Source organism: Aulostomus chinensis, chromosome 23 (assembly GCF_037954235.1).
Source record: "Aulostomus chinensis isolate RoL2024-O1b breed Wild chromosome 23, RoL_Achi_v1.0, whole genome shotgun sequence".
Classification (NCBI taxonomy): Eukaryota; Metazoa; Chordata; class Actinopteri; order Syngnathiformes; family Aulostomidae; genus Aulostomus; species Aulostomus chinensis.
In genome coordinates this window covers 930,705-956,827 of record NC_141342.1, presented here as the reverse complement: position 1 = coordinate 956,827, position 26,123 = coordinate 930,705, and the positions used below count along the sequence as shown (strand labels likewise).

The window sequence follows — 26,123 nt, the reverse complement described above, 5'->3', positions numbered from 1 at the left end:
TGATAAAAGTGGGGAAAACGATGATTGAGTTAATCTAAATAATTACTCCACTACCAATCAGGAAACATACACATAGGAAACACTTTCAACAACAGTAAAATTTAGTGATTAATGTCCATAATCCACAGCGAAATCTTCTTTCTGTTTGAATCATATTTATGACACAAAGTCCACAGTCTCACCACTCAAAGTCAAACAGTCAAAATCCGACAAGGTGAGTCCCGTAACAGTCCCAAAAAAATCCAAATCCCAAGTGAAGCCTCAAGTGGCTTCGGCCTCCTGCAGCAAGCAAACCTTTGTGATGGGTTGATCCAGGCAGCCGCTCCAAGTTTTGTTCCACACCTGATGAACAAACCCTACACGATCCAGGAAGGTTTGTATGACTCGTCCTCTAGGCCGAGTTCCAAGGTGCTGTGCTATCCATAATGACAACAATATTCCTCTTCACTCCTGTCCATCTCTGACGTTCCTGCAACTGAGGTAAGTATTCCTTAACCCAGGGTTCTCCAACCTTTTTCCCTTTTTTTTAACCCAAACAAACTCAGTGAGCCTGTTTTAAGTGTCCACAGCTCTCATTTTGTGTCAAAAAAACACAAACAATATTTAAATCAACTGCATGTGCATTTTGTCTTTCTGTATGGACTGTTTGTGTTTATCTCACACTATCAAATTGAAATAAGAATGCTGTCGAAACGATTCAATTACAAATACAGATATTAACTATCCACTCGTCATTTTGTTATATCTGCCCATGTGACTGTATCACACTTCACACGAGTATTCACATGCATGGTGGTATGTGTGATGTACAGTCTGTTTTAGTTAGTGAGATGATTGGCACTGCATGGAGCCAACAAGAGAGGGGTATGCTGGAGTATACCCACTTAGGTTCACTCTTATGGAGTCATTCAAATGTTTATCCGTCAGTCTTGTTCTGAACTTTGATTTCATTACATTCATATCACCCAAACAAAGCAGACATTTTCAAAGCTGCTTTGTGAAGGTTTTTGAAGTTTTCTGAGTGTACTAAGCTCCAGAAATGTTTAGAATGCTGCTGAGACTTGAACTGCATATTATTTTTGAATTATTTCCATTTCAACAGGATCAACACAGAAAAGTTCAGCCATCTCTCCTGAAATCTCACTTGTGTCCACATCCATGAAAGAGTTGGCCAAAATGTCACATAGGGTTCAAGTCTCTCAAAGTCACTGAATCTGTCTGCAAACTCCTGTCCAAGCTTTGACAAGAGGTCACAATACTTAGAAATATTTAAGACACTGGCAGACCTGTGAGACTTTCCAACATTTTGGAGAAGGATGGCAAGTGCTGAAACTTTGTTTTTCACTTGCTGAATGTATAATGACATTTTGCACTGAACGCCTTTACAGCACTGATTACATCAGATATCTTTTTAATCTTTGCCTTGTAACTGTAGGTTCAGGTGGTTGATTTTCTCAGTTACATCCGTCAGGAAAGCAAGATCCAGCAGCCATTCTGGATCAGATAATAGGGTGGTATCCTCCCTTGTCTCCATAAAAGCCTTGATCTTATCCAGCAATGAAAGAAAGCACTGTAGTATCTTACCTTGACTTAGCCATCTGACATCAGTGTGGAGGAGGAGATCCCCATACTCCACAGAGCATTCCTCCAGGAATAGCTTGAAGCTCCGGTGTTGTTTTGCCTTTGCCCGAATGGAATTGATAATCTTAATAACAGGCGCCATGACAAGGTCAAATCCCATAACTTTTGCGCATATAGCCTGTTCGCGTATGATGCAATGATAGTTCAAAAACTTCGGAAAGTTTGGATCTGGTTTGCAGTGTGCAATAAATCCTGAGTGACAACCTGTCATTGCAGATGCACCGTCAGTTGTTACAGACACTGGCTTTTCAATGGGGATCTTTTTTTTCTACAAAGTGGTCCTTCACTGCGTCGTAAATATCAATTCCTCTGGTGGTAGTTTGCAGTGGAAGTAAGGTCATGAACTCTTCTTTGGTGGAAAAGTCATCAAACACCATGTGAATGAAAACAGCTAGCTGTGCTGAATCACTGGAATCAACAGACTCATCACACCGGATTGAGAACCATTGCACCTGTACATGTCCGACTCCAGCTGTTTTGCAGCATCCACAGACAGTGCAGAGACTCTCCTTGCCACAGTATTAGTGCCAAGCTGGACATCGGCAATAGCAGACAAAATTTCTGCCTTACTTTTGTGGTCCTTGAATAACGTTTCAGCCACAGGAGTCATGGCCTCTTTCACAATCCCACCATCGGTGAAGGGCTTTTTGTGCTCCGTTGAGATGTGCGCCACTTTAAACAAAGCCTCTGTTGCTGCATTGGCCTTCTTCGTCGGTTTGGTGAACAGATCCTGTTGTCTTTTAAGTGTTGTTTTCAGCTCTTTTTTCTTTTTGTACACTGCTACCTGCAGGAAAGTCCCATGAAAAGTTGCTGTGGACTTCGGTGAAATGGTGCTCCACATTACACTTTTTACCGATCGACACACTAGCACCATGGATCAGAGACACACACTTGTCGTTGACATTGGTAAAACAGAACTCTGTTTCCCATTCTTCATGGAAATTATGTTTTTTGCCTCTTATTCATATTAGCTCCTCCTGCGGCCATGACTGCTGTTCATCTCACATCACCACTGACACATCAAGATTGACAGCAGCACAACGTTTGATTGCCAACTAATTGGCAAATAATCACTTTGCGTAAGAAGGGGGAGGAACACCTGTGAATTTGATTGGATATAAGGTGGCAGTTGGCTGAGTGACCAAGTTTTCAAATTTATGTACAATTCATTAACCCTTTGTCGAGCTACTTGGAAAGAGCTACTGGTGGCTCGGGAGCGACGGGTTGGAGACACCTACCTTAACCCATCTCCTCCAGAACAAATCAGACATATATTGAACCTGTTTCCACCTCCAACGTGTATATATGTCTTAGGGTTCAAACACTCCTGGTGGTAATGTTGGTGAACAGTAGCAGGTGGTTTGGTGTCAAAGCTTCCAAATCATTCCTATGGAGGCTTTGGTGATTGGCCTGCTGTTTAGTATGGCTTCAATCTCACACAGCACTGTATGAAGACTTTCCTCATCCATGTTTGAACATTAAAAATTGAGTTGAGAACCTTCTGAACAGATCATATCAATCGCTCCTAAGCTCCTCCATGATGTGAACCAGCAGATGGATTAAAGCTCCATTTAATTCCCTTTTGAAGCATGACATCATGGATCTACGACTGGTTCCACTGCTTAATGGCCCTTTTCAGCTCCCGCTCTGCAATTACAAAGTTCGTACCATTATCAGAGCACGGTTCTCGAACTTGACCTCTCCTAGCAGTGAATAAGTGCCTTGACAAAGGAGTCAGTGTCCAACGATGATGTGATCTCTATGTGAACCGCTCCGATGGTGAGGCAACACCATCCCTCTTTACCATGCTCCGTCTGCTCTTAACCTCAAAGGGTCCAAAGCAATCAACCCCTGCACGAGTGAATGGTGGGTCGTCTGGGACGATCCTTTCTTGAGGCAAGTCTACCGTCTGCTGGTGTACTGGCAGAGCATTCAGGTGGCGACAGGTGATGCATCTTGACAATACTCTCCTGATGGATGAACCTGCACCAGCTGTCCAGTACCTCTCCCTCAACTTAGAAAGAATATCGTTACAGCTGCCATGTCCTACTTCCTGATGTACATGTCTCAGTAAGAGCTCTGAAAGGTGGAGATCTTTTGCCAAGATTATTTGATGTTTCCTTTCCACAGGCATAGATAATTTACTTAGCTGACCACCAACTCTCAGGACTCCATCTTGCAGATGTGGACAGAGCTTATGCAGGTGACTGGACTTCTTGACAGGCTGCCCTTTCCTCAGACTGGCTAGCTCTTCAGGAAATCTTTTCCCCTAACAGGAATTGATGATAGCAAGCTCATCCTGGTCTCGGTCTTTCACTGTGAGACATCTCTGCGCCAATGTCCTCTTGAAATCTTTCATCTGCTGTTCCACAAAGGTGGCCTGTCATTCTTTGGTGATGTCAGACTGTGCAAATGTCAGATGTAATTGCCTTCTTTTCTTCATGCAGGACATGAGCAAGTGTTTAATCCTAAAGAGCCATGCCACAGCTTTCCTCAGACTTTCCCAAGAGGAAAAGTACTCCATAAGGTGGGTTACAGGCTCCTCCCTGGCCTGGACAACATCCACTGCAGCAACGCTTTTGACCTCAAGGTCGCCAGGTAAAAGATAATTGAGATCTTCATGCTCAACAGGGGGCTGCACGGTGGTGCAGTGGTTAGCACTGTGGCCTCACAGCAAGAAGGTTCCGGGTTCGAGTCCCGGCTCGGGCACGGGATCTTTCTGTGTGGAGTTTGCATGTTCTCCCCGTGTCTGCGTGGGTTCTCTCCGGGTACTCCGGCTTCCTCCCACAGTCCAAAAACATGCAATTGGGGACTAGGCTGATTGAATACTCTAAATTGACCGTAGGTATGAATGTGAGTGTGAATGGTTGTTCGTCTCTCTATGTTGGCCCTGCGATGGACTGGCGACCTGTCCAGGGTGTACCCCGCCTCTCGCCCGTTGACGCTGGGATAGGCTCCAGCCCCCCCGCAACCCTTAATGTGTAGGAATAAGCGGAAGATGACGATGGATGGACGATGGATGCTCAACAGGCCCCCAAGAGGCCAAAGAAAGTGAGGCCCTGACACCCATGTAGGATCTGCAACAAACACATCAACTTTCACACCTATGGACGCCCTGTGTGCTGGATTGCTGCTGGTGTCCACATATCTTCACTGAGCGGGACAGGAAACTTTGAGGATTTGGGAGACTGTGTTTGCAACAAAGACTTTGAACTGTGAAGACTCATTCCTGATGTATTTTAGAACAGATGTACTGTCCTTCCAGAACACAGAGTCCAACAGCTCCATCTGTAGTTCTTTCCTCCAGAGCATATCAATACGGCTAGCCATAATTGCAGCAACAAGCTCCATCTTGGGGATTGTGACACATTTTAAAGGTGTGACTTGAGCCTTTCCCATCACGAAGGTGGAGCAGGTCAGTGACTGCTCCATATCAGTGTTCACTGGCGTCACATAAGTGATGTAACTGGGCTGAGCTTACTTCTCCAAAGCCTGCTGGCTTCATGCATCTGCTAACCTCAGATTTGTCCAACAGATGCAGCTGCTGCAGCCACTCCAACCACTCTTTTGAGACTGACACAGGCACAGATCCCAACCTATCCTTCTCCTGCACAGGTCTCGCAGGATATTCTTTGCTGTTAAAATCACAGGGCTCAGCATTCCAAGGGGATCGTAGATGGAACCGACGGCTGAGAGGATTCCTCTTCTGGTAAGTGGTCTGTCCTTAAATACAATCTTCTCTGATTTGATGTTCCATTCCACACCCCGCAGGGTTAGGGTTAGCCCCTCAATGCATTTTGCTCTGTGACTCTCTGGGATGATTTTCATCACTCCAGGCCTGTTACTCAACCACTTTGTGAGAGAAAATCCACCCTTGAACACAAAGAGACCAGGATCTTGTAAACAACACTGCTTCCTTCTCTGTGGCCACTGACACGAGGCGATCATTCATGTAAAAGCAGTGCAATAATTTGTCCACTGTTTCCTCACTGTAGTGATGTCCAAAGTCCTCAGCACACCTTCTGAGAGCAAAGTTGGCACAACTGGGAGATGATGTAGCACAAAAACAGATGAACCTTCATCCTATGCTCAGCATGTAATTGCTCCATATCCCTGTTCAGCCACCAGAGGAACCAAAGGAGGTCTCTGTCCTTCGGAGGAACCTGTACCTGGTGGAACATGGATTCAGTGTCCACCATGATCACTACTGGTTCCCTCCTAAACCGAGTCACTACTCCGATCAGCGAGCTGGTAAGGTCAGGGCTCTGTAGAAGTTCAGTATTTAACGATGTCCCCTGATAACTTACTCCACAGTCAAAAACGACCCTGATCTTTTTCTTTGAGGGATAATAAACGCCATGGTGGGGTATGTAGCACACTCTTCCATCGCCACGGTCCAGCTCCTCCACAGGCACCTTCTCAGCATAGCCTTTAACCAGAAGGTAATTCATCGAGGTGTTATATTCTGTATGAAATGCTGTCCTTCTGAAACTCTTTTTCAGATAGCACAAACACTGCTCAGCAACTCTCTTGTTATTTGGCAGGAAGATGTCAATGTTACTCAAAGGTAAACCAATCTGGTAATGTCCCTCCACCAGTTCTGCTGTGTTGTTGACAAACTCCATAAATGTTTGATCCTCTCTGGACACGGCAGGTTGCTCATCAATATTGCTTTCGGGGAAGTCATTCTTAAATTGTTGCTGCCAGAAATCATCCAGGTTAACAACTGAAACTCTGTTGACAGTTATTTGTGGATGCTCTCAGCTAACAGTCTCTCCTCTGTTTCTTGTCAGTGGACCATTAACAGTCCAGCCAAGCAAAGTATGGATAGCATATGGTCCATCATTCACACTACACACAACTTCCAGTGGTTCCAGTGCTTCAGGAACGTTGGTACCTATAAGCAGCTCTATTCCTGCATTGATCCATGGTAAGAAAATCTGTGACCATCGTTCAATGTCCTTTTCAGTAGGAATGTTTCCTCTGCTTACAGGCATAGACTCCTCCGTGTAAGCTCTTGGCAGCTCGAGAAAGTTGTCCCCCTCCAGCACTGCGATCTCCAGTCTTGACACAATGTTGCTGCTCACGACTTTCTCCTGGCCCATGGTTCGGAGGAGAATGCGCCCCCTCCTCCCTGTGAGGTGGAGCTTATGCATTAAACTCTCTGTGCAAAACACAGCGGTGCTCCCCTGATCCAAGAAAGTCTAGGTAATGACAATTTTGGTTCCTTTATCAGATTTGACCTGTACTGGCACAATAGGCAGTTTGCTGCCCTGATCATCACCATTGATCACCATCATAGACTGGAATCTCCCTCTTAGGTAGGCCTGAGAGGCATTGCTGTTGAATTAACACTGTTGTTATTTTGTTTTGTTTTCTCATGAGGTCAAGAACATCTGTACTGGTTTCTGCATCCACTGTGTCAAATCCTTGTTGTCGTTGTGAAACTTGTGTGTTGATTGGGCTCGTTTGAAATTACATTTAGTTTTGTTCATGTGAAGTTCTATTTATATTCGTGTTTGGTTTAGTTTGGTTTGGAATAAATTCATCTGTGTTAACACTGAGCAACTGTTCAGGTTGTGCGCTTTCAAAATATGTGTTCATTTCATGCGAGGCCTTTGATTTTCTTTTCCCACTTCTTGTGCTTCTTATCCTGAGAACTTCAAGTTTTGCCATGTGTTCTGCAATTTCTGTATTCAAGTTGTGCTCTTCTCTTCTTTTATGCAGGTGTTGTTCCTCTTCTTCCAAATCATGCTTTTCCTTGAGTCATTTTTTCCTCATGGCTAAGACTGCCAGCTCGGCTTCTGCCTTTAAACGTGTGGAAGATGTGGAAGAGCATTGTGACTGAGAAGTTTTGTGGCTCCCAATGTTAGAAGCACAATCACTTGGTTTAATGTCATCCTCAAAGTCAATTGCTTCACTCATTTCATCAGCTGGTAGAAATTCTGGTAAATCCTGTTGCTCCAGAGAACATTTTTGTTCAGCTTTATTAATCCATTTCTGGGTTTCCCTTTTAAAAGTGTTGCTGTGATTCAAAATGCTTGAAAACCATTCCATATGGGTTTTGAATTCACTCTCAGGCAGTAGGGGTAACAATTCATTGTGTAAGACTATGGCCGTTTCACACTTTGTTTTTAAATCCCCCAAACATTGTTTCACCTAAAACACATTTTTTGTTTCATGAGCTCTTTCATGTTTTTTTATCAAAGCTTTCATTTGATTCACAACATTGCCTTCATTTTGCAAATTCTTGATTTTATTCACCAGACTCCTTTCAGTGTATTCCCTTTCCCTTTTTCCAGACTCCATGTTAGAGCACGAGGGAGCATTTGTTTGACTCATTTTTTTCATTTTTTTAAATTAAGTTTTCAGTGAACCAAAAACATTTAAATCCATCAACAATGCGCAATCAGAGCAATCAATTTAATAAATCAGCATCAGCGTTCCTCCTTGAAACATCAATAAATCATAAAGCACACAGTGCAGACGTCATGCTGGGCACGGAGCAAACGACACAGACAACGTTGATTCAGACTAGTATCCATCATCCATTCAATTTAACAGACACTTCATTTATGATGCCATCCGGATTTCCTCCCCACTCACATATATACAGGTAGCTTACCTGTCTTCCTTGACAGATGTGATGTGGCTTTTGTCCGATTGACACCACTGCACTTACTGCGTCTCCTCAATTCTTTTGTGCTGATGGCGCTGCTGCTTACATAAGCATGCTGAGTCCAGGTAAAGTTTTCTGATATTTAATAAGTAAACAGCTCCTCAGATGGCTTTGGTTACAAAACACAGAAAAGACCTAAACGTGCGCACTGTTTGCAAAATGTAACTGAGCAACAACTGATCAAAAGTGAATGACAAGCAATGAAATGAATGCGGTCAACAAAAATTATGGCTACCATGCACACCTCTCTCCTCGCTCTCCGTGTGTGCCAATGACTGAGCTCCCTATATCACCTGTGGTGTTCATACCCAGTGCCCATGTGACCCAGACACTGTGAATCACCATGGCAACCACAGGACAAACAAATCAAAAGATGAATAATGTGATACGGCTCCTACAACGATCATAAAGGTAATTGTCATGTTCCTTATTTTGCAATGGAATGCAGGGAGTTTAATTGCAAATGGGCAAGAGCTCAAGATATTTGTTGATATTGGTAAGAGTAAGCATGACCTAATATGTGTGCAAAAGACATGACTAAAGCCATGCCTTGATTTTGTAATACCAGACTAAGACAGTTTATGATAAGATCATAAAGAAGGGATGGGAGGGGGATGTGCAATATTTGTTTGGGCAGGTGTGCAATATCATTGGGTGGCACTTACAACCTCCCTGGAGTGTATGGCAGTGAAGGTTTGGGGGGAGGTAGGATGAATGTGGTTAATTTCTATAACCCATGTATGCAGCTCAGTGTGGAGGAATTAGAAAAGGTAGTAGATGAGGTGGGGGAACCAGTGATATGGGAGGGGGATTTCAATGCACATGTAGGGGAGCAAAGACAAGGATAAGAATGGAGAAGTGGTAGAGGAATTAATAGATAGGTGTGGGTTGGTGTGCATGAATGGTGGGAGGCCAACTAGATATATTAGAACAGGGAGGGTATCATGCATTGATGTGGCTATAGAATCAACAGAGTTAGCAGAGCAAGGGGAGTGGGAATCCATTGAAAAAAACACATCAGGAAGTGACCACTTCCTAATAGTTGTCAAGTCAAGTCAATATTGTATGTATAGCACTAAATCACAACAAAAGTTATCTCATGACACTTTACAAGTAGAGAGGTCTAGTACCACACTCTTTCAAAGAATTTATATCCAACAATTCTCCATGAGCAAACACATCCCGCAACAGCGGTGCCGAAAACCTTCCTATTAACAGGCAGGCAGATCCAGGCTCAATGGGAACAGCCTTCTGCTTTGACTGGTTGGGGGGAATATGGGTGGGATTTGGCAAGTGGTGGGATTTGGCAAGCCCTTGTTAGTGATACAAGACCTAGGCCATGAAATTACTATGAAGCTAAATGGGATAAATTTGCTGAGAGGTGAAAAAGGGGACTGAACAGTGTTAAACAGAATGGTACACTTAATGAATGGAACAATAGTCTATGTAAGATGGTGGAATAATAAGGGAAAGAAATAGAGCCTATCAGGTGCTAAGAAAATATCCAGTGCAGGAAAATGCAATAGAGTACAGGAGGTTAAGAGCAGTGGCCAGGAGAGTTATTAAATCTGCCAAGAGAGTGTTGGCAGGGGTAATGTGGAGGACTTAGGGAGGACATATCAGGAGGGGAGATGTGGGTAGTGATCCGTAGGATGTCAAGGGTTGTTAAGGGGAGAAGTATCCTAGTTCTAGGAGAAGGGGGAGTGATTGTTACAAGTGATATGCAAAAAGCAAATACGTGTGTGAAGAAGTTCCAAGAAGTGCATAGTGGGGTGAATATTGGGGAGAAGGGTATTATGATGAGGAACAAGGTAATAAGAAATCTAATGAACAAACTTGACGTGAGCCAGGATAACGCTGATCCCAGTAATGAGTACTTTTCACTGGAGGAGCTATGCAGAGCAGTCCAAAAAGGGGATAAAACAGCTTCAGGGAAAGATGGTTTAGGGTATGAGGTGTATAAGAAATTGGGTTATGTAATGTTGGAAGAGATGCTAGCCCTCATAAATTCAGTGTGGGATGATTGGTAGATGGGGTAGCTATTTTCCTTGATATCAAAAAGGCATATGACATGCTGTAGAAAGAGGGTTTGGGAGTTAAGCTATTTAATGCTGGAATACAAAGTCAGATGCTGAACTGGATCAGGGTGTTCCTGCAAAACAGGACCATAAAGGTCAGAGTCACAGGAGCATTGTCAGAAATAGTGGGGATAGACAATGGTACTCCTCAAGGGAATGTTATTAGCTCAGTTGTATTAAACATTATGATAAATGATATGTTCCAAGAGGTGGGGGCAGGGTTTGGGCTATTGTTGTTTGCTGATGATGAGGCAATCTTGAAAGGAGGGTAGAATCTTTAGTTTTTAACAGAAAAGATACATGGGCACTGGACAAAGTAGCAGACTGGCCTGAGAAATGGGGGTTCAATATATCCGTGGAAAAATCTTAAGTTTGTTATTTGTACTAATCAAAGGAAGAATGGAGATCTAAGGCTGTATATTTATGGCAAGCCACTTGCGAGGGTTAAGGAGTTTAAGTTTCCAGGAGTTGTTTTTGAAGAGAGTGACAAAGCATACTGAAAAAACTGAGGAAATGTGAGGAAGTTATAAATGTGATGCGATGCTTGCTGGGAGCACATGGGGATCAGACAGGCACACACAGTTGACGATATACAGAGCCATGATTGGCTCTGCATTTGACTATGGATGCCTGGCAGATGGAGCTGCAGCCAAAACAAACCTAGCAATACTGGACAGGGAAGGGGCCAAAGCATTGAGTGTTTAGTGGTGCATTTTGCTCAAGACTAATCCCAGCCTTGCTTGTGGAGATGGGGGAGATACCACTGGTGTTAAAGAGAAGGAAGCAAGCCTTGCACTATGTAGCTAAGCTAAATAGGCACAAACAAGTCCACCCAGGCAGGCAGTTGTTGGAGGAATGCTGGGAATGGGGAGGTGGGGGAGGGGTGAGCTTTGTCACCAGGAGAAGAGTGGAGGAGGAGGAGATGGGTTTGAGTGGGTTGCGTGAGGGTACAGTGGTGGTCAGGCCGTCTGTTCCCCCATGGCTGCTACCAAGAGTGCAGGTTGACTTCAACATAGATGAGGGGATGAGGGACGATGGTACAGGAGACCCAGAGGATTTGGTGAGGGGGGAGGACGCAGGAGAAATGGGCAAACCACTTACAGGTGTACACAGATGGTTCCATGGACTCAAACAGTAAAAAGGTGGGGTTTGCAGTCCAAATTCCCTCCCTGCAGTTCACCCAGAGCAGAAGGCTGTCAAATGGGGTTTCAGTTTTCACGTCAGAATTAGTGACTTTGATATGGGCAGTAAAGTGGGCGGAAGAAGTGAGGCCACACTAGATAATTATCTACTTGGACTCAGCGGCTGCGCTGATGGCGCAGGGTGGGAGGTTGCAGGTCAGGCTGGATCTCATTTGTGAACTGCTAACTGCACTCTATAAAGAAGAGCAGGCAAGAATCAAAGTGGGTTTCATGTGGGTCCCACACATGTAGCCTTGGGGATCTCAGAGTATCATAGTATAATAAAAGAGGAGATGATTAGGAGGTGGCAGAGTGAATGGGAGAGGGAAAACTGAGGAAGGTTTTATTACAATATACAAAATAGTGTTATGGAAAGGAATATCACGCTGGGGAACAACAGTAGGGAACAGGTGATAAGGACAAGGAGGAGGTCTGGACACAAAACTAGCAGGGCGACTGGCTCATATTAGGAAACATGAAAATGGACTATGTAAATGTGGGACAGAAGAAACTGTACAGCACGTGATAATGGAGTGTTCCAAATACACAACGGAGAGGAGTGCACTGTTCACAGAAGTACTTGATGCAGGGCTATCTTGCGCCTCACTGAGGAATTTGCTTAATCCTGAGGAACAGCAAAGTGCAATGGTAAAAGCTGTTTGGAGTTTCTGCTGCACACAGGCCTGCACAAAAAGGTGTAAGGCCACAGTATAAACAGTGGGTCTGCTCCATACCTGTTACACAAGTCCATCTATCCCAGCAACTTTCGGGCGAGAGGCGGGGTACACCCAGGAAAGGTTGCTAGTCCATTGCAGGGCCAACATATACAGACAGACAACCATTCACACTCACAGCCGCGCCTACGGTCAACTTAGAGTATCCAATTAGTCCCCATTTGCAAGTCTTTGGACTGTGGGAGGAAGCCGGAGTACACAGAGAGAACCCACACAGGCACAACATGCAAACTCCAAACAGAAAGTTCTGTACATCTTCAAACTCAGCCTATTGTGTGAACTTCCTGGTTGTGGGCTAAAAGTTTATTTCAGTCATAACCCTTTAATATTATGACTTTTGTGATCATAAATTTAAAATGCATTCTTGTTCATTTGGTTTGCTATAATTTTAATATATTTTGGAGATCTCCTATAAAATTACAGGAATAAGTTTTAATTATGGAAAAGATAATTTGTGTTTGTTACAGTTTCTTGATGTTATGAACTTTACAGTTTCAGTAGTTCAGAGCAGATTGTGTTGGTTTATATTTTAATAGTGTACAGGAGGAATTAACAACAATTTTACCAGTAATGATACAGTTCTTGATATCCATAAATCCACAATGTTGATTAACGCCCAAATGGCTTCCTTCAAATAGGACCAGTACGATTGGATTCTAGATATCCAGGATGACCAGTCTGGCAAGGAAGAATACAGTACTCAGTATCTTTTTACAAACTCTCCAATGCATCATTCACTATAATTCACATCTTTTCTATCCAGCTACTGTAAATTATATGTTGCTGGATTTTTCTGCATTCAGGATTCATATATTAAGTAATGCAGGAGTGGAAAATGTACGTATTAGTGAGCTCAAAATAAAGTTATTGAAGGGAAAAATATGCTTTTGGGGTGAAAAGTTACTTGCCATGTGCTATGATGAATCAAACTACTGGAAGTACAAATGGTTGATGGATACATACATCAGCTCCTGCTGTCTGGTAGCCTCGGGTCCTGGTTAGTCGTCCCTCATACCTCACAACAATTTCTCTGGCCTGCCTGTGAAAGACACACACAGGGTCACTTATATGTATGTGTACATATATAAAATGTATGTCACATGATTTGGTCCTACCCTTTTTTTCTAGAATCAAGTGATCAATTACTTGCTGATGAATATTCTTCAAATCAATGTAAAGATTGAAAGGGTCTCAAGACTTTAAATTTACAAAATATTTTAATGAGCTATTTGTACTTAAATTTCTCTGCCATTACAAAAACAAAATAAAAAATAAGTCTCATGTTATTTTTCTTATTAGTGCTCCTATTCCTCCTCAGGAGATGTTCAGTACGAGAAATGAATGTAGAACATTAATGGCATTTTGTGTCCACCAAAAGCTAAGTTGAAGATTTTTTGTTGAATAAATTGGCATAGAAAGGGAAGGAACAGGAAGGGTAGGGATTTATATTACAACAAGACAAGACAAACCTCTTCAAACTCAAGCCCATTTTCAGCTCTCCTGTTTAAAAGGACATGCCCATATTAAATAAAAATATATATATTTGTCCACAATCACAAGAGCCAAATCAGTAATCTGGGCCTTGGGGAAAAAAAGTAATAGTCGCAGTGAGATGACTCTAAGTATCCGAATCAATATAGACATTCATAATAAATGCACACAATGAAATAAATGGGCAAAAACTCACTATGCAAGGGGAGAACCACCTTGAAAGGATGGGAGAGTAGCTTAATTCATCATTGGAGCAGTAAACTAATGTCTGACCCTGAAGTATCTGTGTGGCTGCCATGACAAGAGCTGTTGAGATTCTCCCAAATGTTCAGAAAAGGAGCACTTGTGCTTCCTGTATTTGTCAAGGATGTGGCCGATGGTAACTTGGACAGTGGTACCAAGTGGGCCATCTTACTGAAGTGGTCAACAGCTTTTAGGAGGGTGGAAGGCACAGAATGAAGTTCAAGGAGGTTTGGGACTGGTAGAGGTTTGAAGGAGTCCTGGAGGAAGCCTTGTGCTGGTTGCAGATGGGGCAAGCCTTGACAAAGTCATGGGTGTCCTCCTCCAGGGTGGGCCACTAGAAGCGTTGGAGGAGAACATCTCGTATTCACTGAGAACTTGGATAGCAGGTGAGCTTGCAGGCATGGGCTCACTGCAAGACCTTCAACCTCAGGACATACTGTCAGTTGGCTGGACAGGCACTGGGACCAGGCTTACCCTCTGTGGTGGCCCTCACTCTCTCTTCAATGTCCCAAGAGAGGGTGCCATGACACATGAAGGAGGAAGGATAGAGGCAGGGCCCTCAGCAAACTCGTCTCCCTTCCTGAACTGTTGGGACAGGGCATCAGGCTTGGTGTTGCAGGACCCCAGATGATAGGAGAGAGTGAAGTGGAGGCAGGTGAAGAAAAAGGATCAGTGGGCCTGGCGCAAGTTCTGTCTCAGCAGTGCAGATATATTCAAGGTCTCTGGTCAGTTCAAACCAAGAAGAGTTCCATGGCACCCTACAACCAATGCACCACTCTTCTCAAGCCATCTTTTCACCACCAGGCAGGAAATGGTTGCCAAGAGAAGGGGACACAGGGGTGGAGCCTCTGGTCAGAGGCAGACCTTTGGGAAAGGACGGTTTCCACCCCCATGTTCAAGGCATCTACCTTCACCACAAACTGGCGATCACGGTCTGGCATCTGGGGAATAAAAACTGAGGTGAATCTGGATTTTAGGGTCTAGAATGCCTTGTTGGCAGTAGAGGAACTGGTGGGGGCATTAAGTAGAGCGGCTGCTGAACTGTAGTTGCGGATGAAGCAACAATAAAAGTTGTCAAACTCCAGAAGGTTCTGCAGTTGTTTATGAGAGTCAGGAGGTGACTGCAGAAACCTTTGCAGGTTACATCTGGAGGTTACCTTTAGCCACAATTTGCCCCAGGAATGAAACAGACAAAGCATGGAACTCACACTTCTCCACATTGATGAATAAGGAGCTGCTGGGCAGGAGGTCAATGACACAATCATAGGGCCAATGTGGTGGCAGAGAGGTGGCCTTTGTTTTACTGAAGACTTGATGGAAGTTGTGGTATTCAGAAGACATCCCACAGATTTCTGGCAATGAAGAGGTGTATGTAAAACAGAGGGATGAGGAGATGTGCTTGAGGCAGGTGAAGTGGCAGCATGTTCTCCACCAAGGGATGGATCTGGTCTCACAGTCAGTGTGGGGGTTACGTCAGCAGAACAAAGGAAAACCCAGGATGAGCAACAGGTCAGAATATTGAAGGGTGTGGAACTGGAGCATCTCAAGGTGATTGCTTGAAGGAGCATGGGAACCTGGGTCGTCTGGTGTGTGATTGTCCCCAATTTGTGACCCTCAAGGGTAACTGGATGAGGCACGTGAACCCGCCTGAGCCCCAAATGCAAGGCAAACCCCTTACTGATGATATCGGCATCGGCACGAGAGTCTGTCAGGGTTGCCAGGGTATGGGGACCATCATGAAGAAGAAGTCATGCTTTGAGAACCAGTTTTTGGGTGTGAGGAGGTAGTGTTGATGAGCTCATCTGTATCTCCCCAACTATGAATGAGCCTTGGCTTTTGCTGAGCAGGTTGACACAAAGTGGCCTTCCCTCCTGCAGTACATACAGAGGCTGGAGCAGCATCAAAGTTCCTGTTCCTCAGTGGTGAGGGAGGTGCGGCCCAACTGCATTGGCTCAGACATCTGCTAATCTGCTCAGGTTTAACTGGTGGAGCCTTCCCTGAACTGGACTGACAACCAGTGGTGGGAAGCCCCCTGATGTCTTTCATCTACAGGCCTGGATGTGGGGGTAAAGATAGATGACTAGCTGGATACTGTCAAGAGTGGAGCGAACCTTGAGAGAGGCCAGCTTAGTCTCAATGTACCCTGCCAGGCCATGGAGAAAGGCATCAACCAGGGCAGCAAAGTTCCAGCTGTTCAGACTGGCTCTGGCGTGGAAGTGGATGAAGTAGTAATCTCGGTCCTTCCAGAAGCACTGATATCAGCTCAACATTCAAAGTATAAAACATTTGAGAAATTAAATTTTAATCAGCTATCTCTGTACATCAGTGATTTTAATATTCTGTCACAATCACAATCTGGCTTCAGACAAAACTTCTCCACTATTACAGCTATTTCATAATAATGTATCTTCCACATTTGATAATGGTCAATGCACCAGATAAATCTTCACTGATCTCACCAAAGCTTTTGACATGGTTGATCACCACCTACTCCTTGATAAGCTCAACTCCAATGGTTTATCTAAACAGGCTTTACTGTGGTTTAATGCATATTTACACAACAGACATCATTTTGTTCTATTTAAGGGTATGCAATCTGATTATGTAGTTATGGAAAAAGGTGCTCCTGAAGGTTCCACTTTAGGTCCTCTACTTTTTTTCAATTTTGATTCATTATCTTCCAGAAATTTGTTCTGATCATCATGTTCATCTGTATGCTGATGATACTGCTAATCACACATCAAATTCTGAGTTATCACAAAATCAAAGTTCACTACAGTCTGAGTTTAACTTAGTCCCACAAAGGTTTCACAACAAAAACACTCGACTGAACAAAAAAAAAATCCTGCTGTATGTTGTTTGGTACCAGATATAGTACTTGCACAAGTAATGATTTGAGTTTAAACTTTAATGATGGATTACCTCTTGTGAAGGTTGACACGTTTAAATACCTGGGTGTCTGGCTTGATCCTGAACTTTCCTTTAAGTCTCATATTAATTCTGTTCTTAAAAGTTAACTCCAGTTTGAGCATACTATATCTCTCCATAAATTGTTTCACTCTTCAACTTAGAAAATGAATAGTCTCACAGCTAGTGTTTCCTATAATTGACTATTCTGATATTTTTAATCAAAATACCTCTAAATCCCATGGCACGGTGGTGCAATGGTCAGCACTGTCGCCTCACAGCAAGAAGGTTCCGGGTTCAAGTTCCAACTCGAGCACAGGGTCTTTCTGTGTGGAGTTCTTTCCTTGTACTCCGGCTTCCTCCCACAGTCCAAAGACATGTAATCAGGGACTAGGCTAATTGGATACTCTAAATAGACTGTAGGCATGGCTGTGAATGTGAATGGTTGTCTGTCTATATGTGTTGACCCTCCAATGGACTGGTGACCCGTCCAGGAAGAACCCTGCCGCCCGAAGGCTGCTGGGATAGGCTCCAGTCCCCCTGCAACCCTTTCCAGAATAAGCGGTAGAAAATGGATGGATGGATGGATGGACTTCTGAATCCCATTTGCAACCTCTGAACGTTGTCTGTAATAGTCTGGGCAGATTCATTCTGAGGTGTCCATACTCATCGTTGTTTTATGTATGAATCACTGGACCTATTCCCACTTAACTCTAGAATGTAGTTTCACTGGCTACAGTTTATTTTTAAATGAATTTTTTTCAACTATCCATCTTATCTAAAGCAATACCTTAGCATCCTCATACCCACTTAGACGTGGTCAATGTCTTTCTTTTGCTGTTCCATAAATCTCCAAAGAATTTGGTCTTGGGGCCTTGACCTGAACAACCTGCCCAACTCCCTGCGATCTATTCCTTTCATACTTTTAGGTCATTGTTACTTGCTCATCTTAAAACATCTTGTTCCTGTTTTTAATTGTATTACTAACTCCTTGTGAATGGTATGTTGGGAGTGGCTGATGCCTGGGTGTGTGAATAAATGTTTGTGGTTATGTGTACCTGTTAATGTATGTATCTCTGTCTTTTTCAGTTTGTTGATATGTGTTTTAAGGACCCCCCTTGAAAACAAGATGGTTCATGTCAAGGGAGTTTACCTTCAATAAAGAATTTCAATGTACAAATTGTGAAATAAAGTGGAGTAAAGATATACACGTTGTTTATTCAGCGACACAACATATTGGCAACAAGGATGGCGGCCCTGAACCTGAGCCAGCCTCCACTTTTTCTGCAAAACATCAGACCATTATCAGTACCGCTTAAAACATGGTTACAGAGCTTTGAAAATTACTTGCTGGCCATGTCTAAGTTGGATCTGCCGGATGCAAGAAAGCATGCACTGCTTATCCATTGTCAAGGCGATGAAGATCAGAGACTTTTCTACACATTGACGGTCGCTGAAGATTAGTACAACACGGCACTAAAAGCCATAGAGGATTTCCTCATACCACAAGTTAACGTTGTAGCTGAACGTTACTGCTTCAGACAACGAAGCCAATGTCCTGGTGAGACTACAGACAAGTCTGCTGTTGCTTTAATAGAGCTTGTTATAACATGTCAGTTTGGGACTATGGAAGAGGAGATGATACATGATCAAATCATGGAGAAAACTAATTCAGCACGCATCAGAGAGCAATTACCACTGGAGGTACCGCTTATGCTCACCAAAGCTTTCAAGATAGGGAAGACAGATTGAAGTAATGTAAAGCCAGTACAGCAGAAGCTTTCGCAGATTGCCTTTTTCAGCAAAAAAAGCAGTCTCTAAGGAGTAAAAGAAACTGATAGAACAGGATGTTATAGAGCCTGTAGAGTCTTCTGAATGGATTTCACCCATAGTGGTCACCACAAGGAAAGACAGACCAGATCCAAGTCTTTATGCGGACTGCACTTACGTTTGTTGTACCTGTTACAATGACAAATAAAGATAAAGACCTTACAACAGACCCCTCACAGAGAAGCCAACAAGTGCTATGTGTACCCTGCCCGGAGGGGCACCAGGGCCCCGCCCTGAAGCCAGGCCTGGGGTAGGGGCTTGAAGGCGAGCGCCTGGTGGCCGGGCCTTGGTTTGTGGGGCCCAGCCCGGCCTAGCCTGAAAAGGTGGAACGAGCACGTCCTCCCTTGGACTCACCGCCCATAGGAGGAACCAGAGGGGTCCCGTGCAATGTGGCTTGGTTGGCAGTCCAAGGCGGGGGCCTCAGCTGTCTGAACCCCGGGCACGGAAGCTGGCTTTTTGGACATGGAACGTTACCTCTCTGGCGAGGAAGGAGCTGGAGCTGGTGTTAGAGGTTGAGCATTACCGGCTAGATATAGTCGGCCTCACCTCAACACGTACTGTAGCTCTGGGTCCGGAACCCGAGTCCTTGAGAGGGGACTTTCACTTTTGCTGGAGTTGCTCCAGGTGTGAGGCGGAGGGCAGGGGTGGGCTTTTTGGTTTTTGGGGGCCTCAGCTGTCTGAACCCCGGGCACGGAAGCTGGCTTTTCGGACATGGAACGTTACCTCTCTGGCGGGGAAGGAGCTGGAGCTGGTGTTAGAGGTTGAGCATTACCGGCTAGATATAGTCGGCCTCACCTCAACACATACTGTAGCTCTGGGTCCGGAACCCGAGTCCTTGAGAGGGGACTTTCACTTTTGCTGGAGTTGCTCCAGGTGAGAGGCGGAGGGCAGGGGTGGGCTTTTTGGTTGCCCCTAGACTCTCTGCCTGTGCGTTGGGGTTTACCCCGGTGGACGAAAGGGTTGCTTCCCTGTACCTTCGGGTCGGGGAACGGGTCCTGACGGTGGTCTGCGTGTATGCGCCGAACCACCCTTTTTGGAGTCCTTGGAAAGGGTACTGGATGCTACCCTGGCTGGGGACTCCATTGTCCTACTGGGAGACTTCAACGCTCACATGGGCAATGACAGCATGACCTGGAAGGGCTTGATTGGGAGGAACGGCAGGCCCGACCTGAACCCGAGTGGCGTTCAGTTATTGGACTTCTGTGCAAGCCGCAGTTTGTCCATAACGAACACAATGTTCGAATATAAGGATGCCCACCGGTGCACGTGGCACCAGGACATCCTAGGTCGCATGTCTATGATCAATTTTATAGTTGTATCATTTGACCTGCGACCGCATGTTCTGGACACTCGGGTGAAGAGAGGAGCTGAGCTGTCAGCTGATCACCATCTGGTGGTGAGTTGGATCAGGTGGCAGGGGAAGACGCCGTGCAGACCCGGCAGGCCCAAACGAGTAGTGAGGGTTTGTTGGGAACGCCTGGCAGAAGAATCAGTCAGAAAGATCTTCAACTCCCACCTCTGGCAGAGCTTTGACCACATCTCGGGGGCGGTGGGGGACATTGAGTCCGAATGGGCAATGTTCTGCTCTGCCATTGTCGAGGCGGCTGCTGTGAGCTGTGGCCGTAAGGCTGCTGGGGCCGTTCGCGGTGGTAATCCTCTAACCCGCTGGTGGACATCAGAGGTGAGGGGAGCCGTCAGGCTGAAGGAGGAGGCTTACAGGGCATGGCTGGCCTGTGGGTCTCCAGAAGCAGCCAACCAGTACCGGCAGGCCAAGAGGTGTGCAGCCATGGTGGTCGCCAAGGCAAAAACTCGGGTGTGGGAGGAGTTCGGTGAGGCCATGGAGAACGACTGTCGGTCGGCTCTGAAAAGTTTCTGGCAAACCGTCCGTCGCCTCAGGGGGGGAAGGCGGCAACTTGCCCACACTGTTTACAGTGGGGACGGGAGGCTGCTGACGTCAACTGGGGAGATAATTGGGTGGTGGGAAGGAGTACTTTGAGGAACTCCTCAACCTCACCAACACATACTCCATGGAGGAGACAGAGTTTGGGGAGTGCTTGGGGGAGGGGGGGTCGTCCAATCTCCAGAGCAGAAGTCGCCGAGGCAGTTAAGCAACTCCGCGGTGGCAGAGCTCCGTGGGTGGATGAGATCCGCCCTGGGTATCTCAAGGCTCTGGATGTTGTGGGGCTGTCCTGGTTGACACGTCTCTGCAACATTGCGTGGACATCAGGGGCGGTGCCTTTGGAGTGGCAGACTGGGGTGGTGGTCCCCGTCTTTAAGAAAGGGGACCAGAGGGTGTGTTCCAACTATCAGGGGATCACACTTGTCAGCCTCCCTGATAAGGTCGATGTCAGGGTACTGGAGAGGAGGGTCAGGGCGATAGTCAAACATCAGATTGAGGAGGAGCAGTGTGGTTTTCGACCCGGCCATGGAACTGTGGATCAGCTCTTCACCCTCGCTAGGGTGCTGGAGGGGGTATGGGAGTTTGCCCAACCAGTCCACATGTGTGAGTTTGGTCCGTGTTGCCGGCAGTAAGTCAGACTTGTTCCCAGTGAGGGTTGGACTCCGCCAAGGCTGCCCTTTGTCACCGGTTCTGTTCATAACTTTTATGGACAGAATTTCTAGGCGCAGCCGGGTGGTGGAGGGGGTCGAGTTCAGTGGCGGGAGGATGTCATCTCTGCTGTTTGCGGATGACGTAGTCCTCTTAGCGCCATCGAGCCACGACCTCCAGCTCTTGCTGGGACAGTTTGCAGCCGAATGCGAAGCGGCTGGGATGAGAATCAGCACCTCCAAGTCTGAGGCCATGGTCCTCAGCCGGAAAAGGATGGTTTGCCCACTCCAGGTCGGGGGGGAGGTCCTACCTCAGGTGGAGGAGTTTAAGTATCTTGAGGTCTTGTTCACGAGTGAGGGTAGGATGAAGCGGGGGATTGACAGGCGGATTGGGGTGGCATCCGCAGTGATGCGGGTGCTAAACCAGTCCGTTGTGGTGAAGAGGGAGCTTAGCCAGAATGCGAGGCTCTCGATTTACCGGTCAATCTACATTCCAACCCTCACCTATGGTCATGAGCTTTGGGTAATGACCAAAGGAACGAGATCGTGAATACAAGCGGCCGAAATGAGTTTCCTCCGCAGGGTGGCTGGGCTCTCCCTTAGAGATAGGATGAGAAGCTCAGTCATTCAGGAGGGGCTCCTTGTCCATGTCGAGAGGAGTCAGTTGAGGTGGGTCGGGCATCTGGTAAAGATGCCACCTGGACGCCTCCCTCAGGACGTGTTCCAGGCATGCCCAACCGGGAGGAGGCCCCCAGGCTGACCCAGGACACAGGAGGGATTATATCTCTCGGCTGGCCTGGGAACGCCTCGGGATTCCCCCGGAAGAGCTGTTTGAAGTGGCTGGGGAGAGGACAGTCTGGGCTTCCTTGCTGAGGCTGCTGCCCCCGCGACCCGGACCCACCAGATAAAGTGGAGGACGATGACAAAGATAAAGACCTTAGACAATCTAACAAGTCAGTTGTAGTTGATGGCTTTCCACTACCTCACACAGAGGTAATATTCACTGAACTGAGAGGAGCAATACTGTTTTCCGCATTCGATCTCCAGGGCAGTTATTACCAAGTGCCACTACATGAGGACAGCCACAGCTTGACTAACTTCATCACTCATGATGGACTGATTCACTTCAAACGGGTACCATTTGGACTTGCATCTGGGCCAAGGCTGTTTCCAGAGGATGATGTCATCCATACTCAAAGGTGTAAAGGGGGTCCAATGTTACCTTGATGATATTATCATATCAGGTGCAACAGCGGAGGAACATGAAGAAAGGCTGACAGCTGTGCTCTGCCGCATTGACGATGCCAGTCTCAAACTGATCCTCTCAAAATGCAACTTCAACAATCAGAGCTGTCTTTTCTTGGACACAGAGTGTCAGCTAAAGGACTGCAGCCTGATGTCTCATATGTGACTGCTGTTTCACAAGCACCTCCACCAGCTGACCTGTCGAAGCTGAGGTAATTTCTCAGGTATCAATTTTCATGGTATTCAAAATTCATACCCTAAGCTGCTGTTGTTGAACCCCGGCGAGCCCTCCCGCGAGGAGCTGATGCTGTCACATGGACACCTGAGGCCCAGAGGAGTTTTGAGGCTGTTAAAGGACTCATACTGAACAGCCCTGCACTCTCCTTGTTCAACCCAGAACTGCACACTGTTGTCACAAAGGACGCAGCTGACTATGGGCTTGGCGCATTCTCACTCAGATGCAACAAGATGGCACAGAAAGAACTGTTGCTTTTGTATCACGCACACTCACCAAGGAAGAGAAAAAATATTCTATAGTTGAAAAGGAAGGCCTAGGGTGTGTGTGGGCCACAGAAAAGTGGAAAACTTACTTATGGGGAAGACATTTCACACCACACAGCCCTCTCACCACACTGCTTTCCTCAAAAGATCAAAGTAGACCAGGAATGAGGATAGCCAGGTGGTCATCCAGAATGTTGTCCTTCAACTATGACATCTAGTACAAACCGGGACGCAAGAACATTACTGCTGACTGTTTATCTCGACCCCCGCTGCCAAGCTCAGAGCCTAGTTTGGAAGATGACATAGAAGTAGCACTTACGTCTGCACTCACAGTTGTTATCAAAACTGAATTCAAAGCTGCATGCAGTTCCTCCCGACCTGACCTGTGCAGACTAAACAGCGAGAACTGCTCATTTCCAGATGGCCCAAGTCATCTAAAACCTGACTCCAAACCTACAGCCATTCTTCAAACTCGACACAAACTCTCACTACAAGATCCATTTTCTACCACTTATCGTCTTAAGGGGGGGCTGGAGCCTATTCCACCAGCTTTCGGTCGAGAGGCAAGGTACACCCTAAACAGGTCGGAGCCCTTTGAAAAAGCACCCATAGACACTGATTGATTACCACAGTTAATGGCCTGAGCTAGCCTTTGTCCCATGGGTCACCTCTAGAACTGTCATACAGTTTTTATCTACAATCTTCAGCAGAGAAGGTGATTCCACAGAGCTAGTTTCAGACAACGGCTCTCAATTTGTGTCACGAGTTTGAAACATTTCTCCAACACAGAGGCATCATACACTGAAAATCATCTGTCTATTATCCGAGAGCGAATGGAGAAATTGAATGCTTCAATCGCAACCTGAAGGACAGTCTGCAAGCCAAGGGAAGCCATGGAAGGAGTTCACAAGGAATTTTCCGTTGCATGTGGGTTATATGTGTGGGTGAAGAAGCCTGGTAGTCTCCCTAAAACACAGAACAAGTTTTCCAGACCACTCAAAGTGATGGAAAAAAGGGGACAGTACACCTGCCTTCTATCAGATGGACGGTGCTGGAATGCATTTTACTTCGCACCTGCCTCTCTTCAGGAGAAGGAGAGTGATAATGAACTGTTACTTCTGGACTTTGAAGCTCTTAATTCTCAGAATTAATATCTAGTTTAGTTCTTAAAACGGATTAAGTCATTGCTGTGGGTGATTTCAATATCATGTAGACGCTGATAACAACAGTTTAGGTCATGCATTTATCTCTCTTCTAGACTCAATTGGTTTCCATCAGTTTGCACATTAACCCTCTCACCGTCGCAACCCCACCGCCGACCTCATCCTGATTTGTGGAATTAAACTTTTTCCCCGGCATCTAGTCGTATTTCTACAGAACACACTTTTATCTGACCATCAATAAACTACTTTTGAATTTGTACTAATCGACTACACACCACTAAGGAAAACTGTAGTTTCTATATGTTTGCCTGATCACACTGTAGCTAGATTTAAGGAAGCGATTCCATTGGCACTAGATTCAGTGTCATGTCCTATTATATCAGAGGACACTGTTGTCAACCATAGTCCCTCCCAAATTGATCATTTTATCAAGAGGGCAACAGGCAACTTACAAACAACTTTGGACTCTATAGCCCCATTAAAAAATAAAACTATGAATCAAAGAAAACAAGCATCGTGGTACAACTCTGAAACCCTACAGCTTAAACAAAAAACTCAAAAACTGGAGAGGATATGGTGCTCCTCCAAAGTGAAAGAGCCATGAGTAATTTGGAAAGATAGCCTTAAAATTTGTAGGAAAGCCCTTTTATAAAACTAGCGCTGCCTACTACTCAGCATTAATAGAGGAACCCGAGAACAACCCCAGGTTTCTCTTCAGGTCTGTAGCCAGACTGACAGAGAGCCACAGCTCTATTGAACCCAGAATTCCTGTTTCCCATGACTTCATGAATTTTTTGATAAAAAAAATTCTACTCATTAGATAGAAAATTCTTCTCCTCCTGTCATCAGGTGACATGACGTCAGCTATAACCTCAGAAGCCGCTGTAAGCCCAGACAAATGCCTGGATAGCTTTTCTTCCATTCACCTTCATGAACTTAGTACATAATTTCCTCCTCTACACCATCCACCTGTCTCTTAGATTTCAGGGTTCGTCATAGCACAGAAACAGTACTAGTCAATGTTACCACTGACCTCCTACTGGCATCAGATGAGGGACTCATCTCTATGCTGGTCTTATTAGAGCTTAGTGAAGCTTTTGATACCGTTGACCTTTTGATACCATTATCTTATTACAGACACTGGAACATGTCATTGGCATTAAAACAACTACAATCAGCTATGGTGTTCCACAAGAGTCTGTGCTTGGAGAAGTCCTCTTCACTCTGTATCTGCTTCCACTAGGTTACATAATAAGGAAATACTCGATTAATTTTAACTGTAATGCGGACAACATGCAGCTGTGTATCAATGCATCCACATGAAACAAAAAAGTTGACTAAACTGGATGCCTGTCTAAAGGAAATATAAACATGGATGACCCATAATTTCCCTTTATTGAACTATGGCAAAACTGAAGTTATTGAATTGGGCCAAAAACACCTTAGGAACACCTTATCTCATGAGATAGGTACCCTGGATGGCATCACCCCGGCCCCCAACACTACTGAAAGGAACCTGGGAGTTGTCTTTGATCAGGATCCACCCTTTAACTTCCACATAAAGCAAATCTCCAGGTCTGCCTTCTTTAATTTCTGTAACATCACTAGGTTCAGACACATCCTGTCTCAAAAAGACACAGAAAAACTAGTCCATGCTTTTGTCACTTCAAGGCTGGATTACTGCAATTCCCTTTTATCTGGCTGTCCTGATGAGTCCCTAAACACTCTCCAGCTGGTCCCAAATGCTGCAGCCTATATTGACTAGAATCGGACGACTGTATTGATTCTACTAACCGCACAATCGAAATTTCTCCAATGTATTTAAATGCTGATGGAAATTAACATTTCCAAAGAAGCTAGTTGGGGAAAACACCAAAGGTTGT

General features: G+C 45.3%; 2 protein-coding genes across 2 annotated transcripts in view; one reads left to right on the top strand and one right to left on the bottom strand.

The window, feature by feature from the left end:
• The window catches only part of tmc3 (transmembrane channel like 3), a 76,269-nt gene that overhangs the window by 43,002 nt on the left and 7,144 nt on the right, over nt 1-26,123 (bottom strand). Inside the window, exon 3 of the mRNA XM_086195683.1 lies at nt 13,277-13,352. Coding sequence (XP_086051809.1) covers nt 13,277-13,352 — 76 coding nt within the window. The remainder of the gene's footprint in view (nt 1-13,276; nt 13,353-26,123) is intronic.
• Nucleotides 5,031-7,489, top strand: LOC147239100 (uncharacterized). Its single transcript, XM_086196310.1, has 6 exons — nt 5,031-5,056; nt 5,177-5,350; nt 5,763-5,892; nt 5,986-6,083; nt 6,435-6,571; nt 7,369-7,489. Exons 2-6 carry the CDS (start codon nt 5,318-5,320, stop codon nt 7,487-7,489), a joined length of 519 nt encoding a protein of 172 aa, XP_086052436.1. The 5' UTR covers nt 5,031-5,056; nt 5,177-5,317.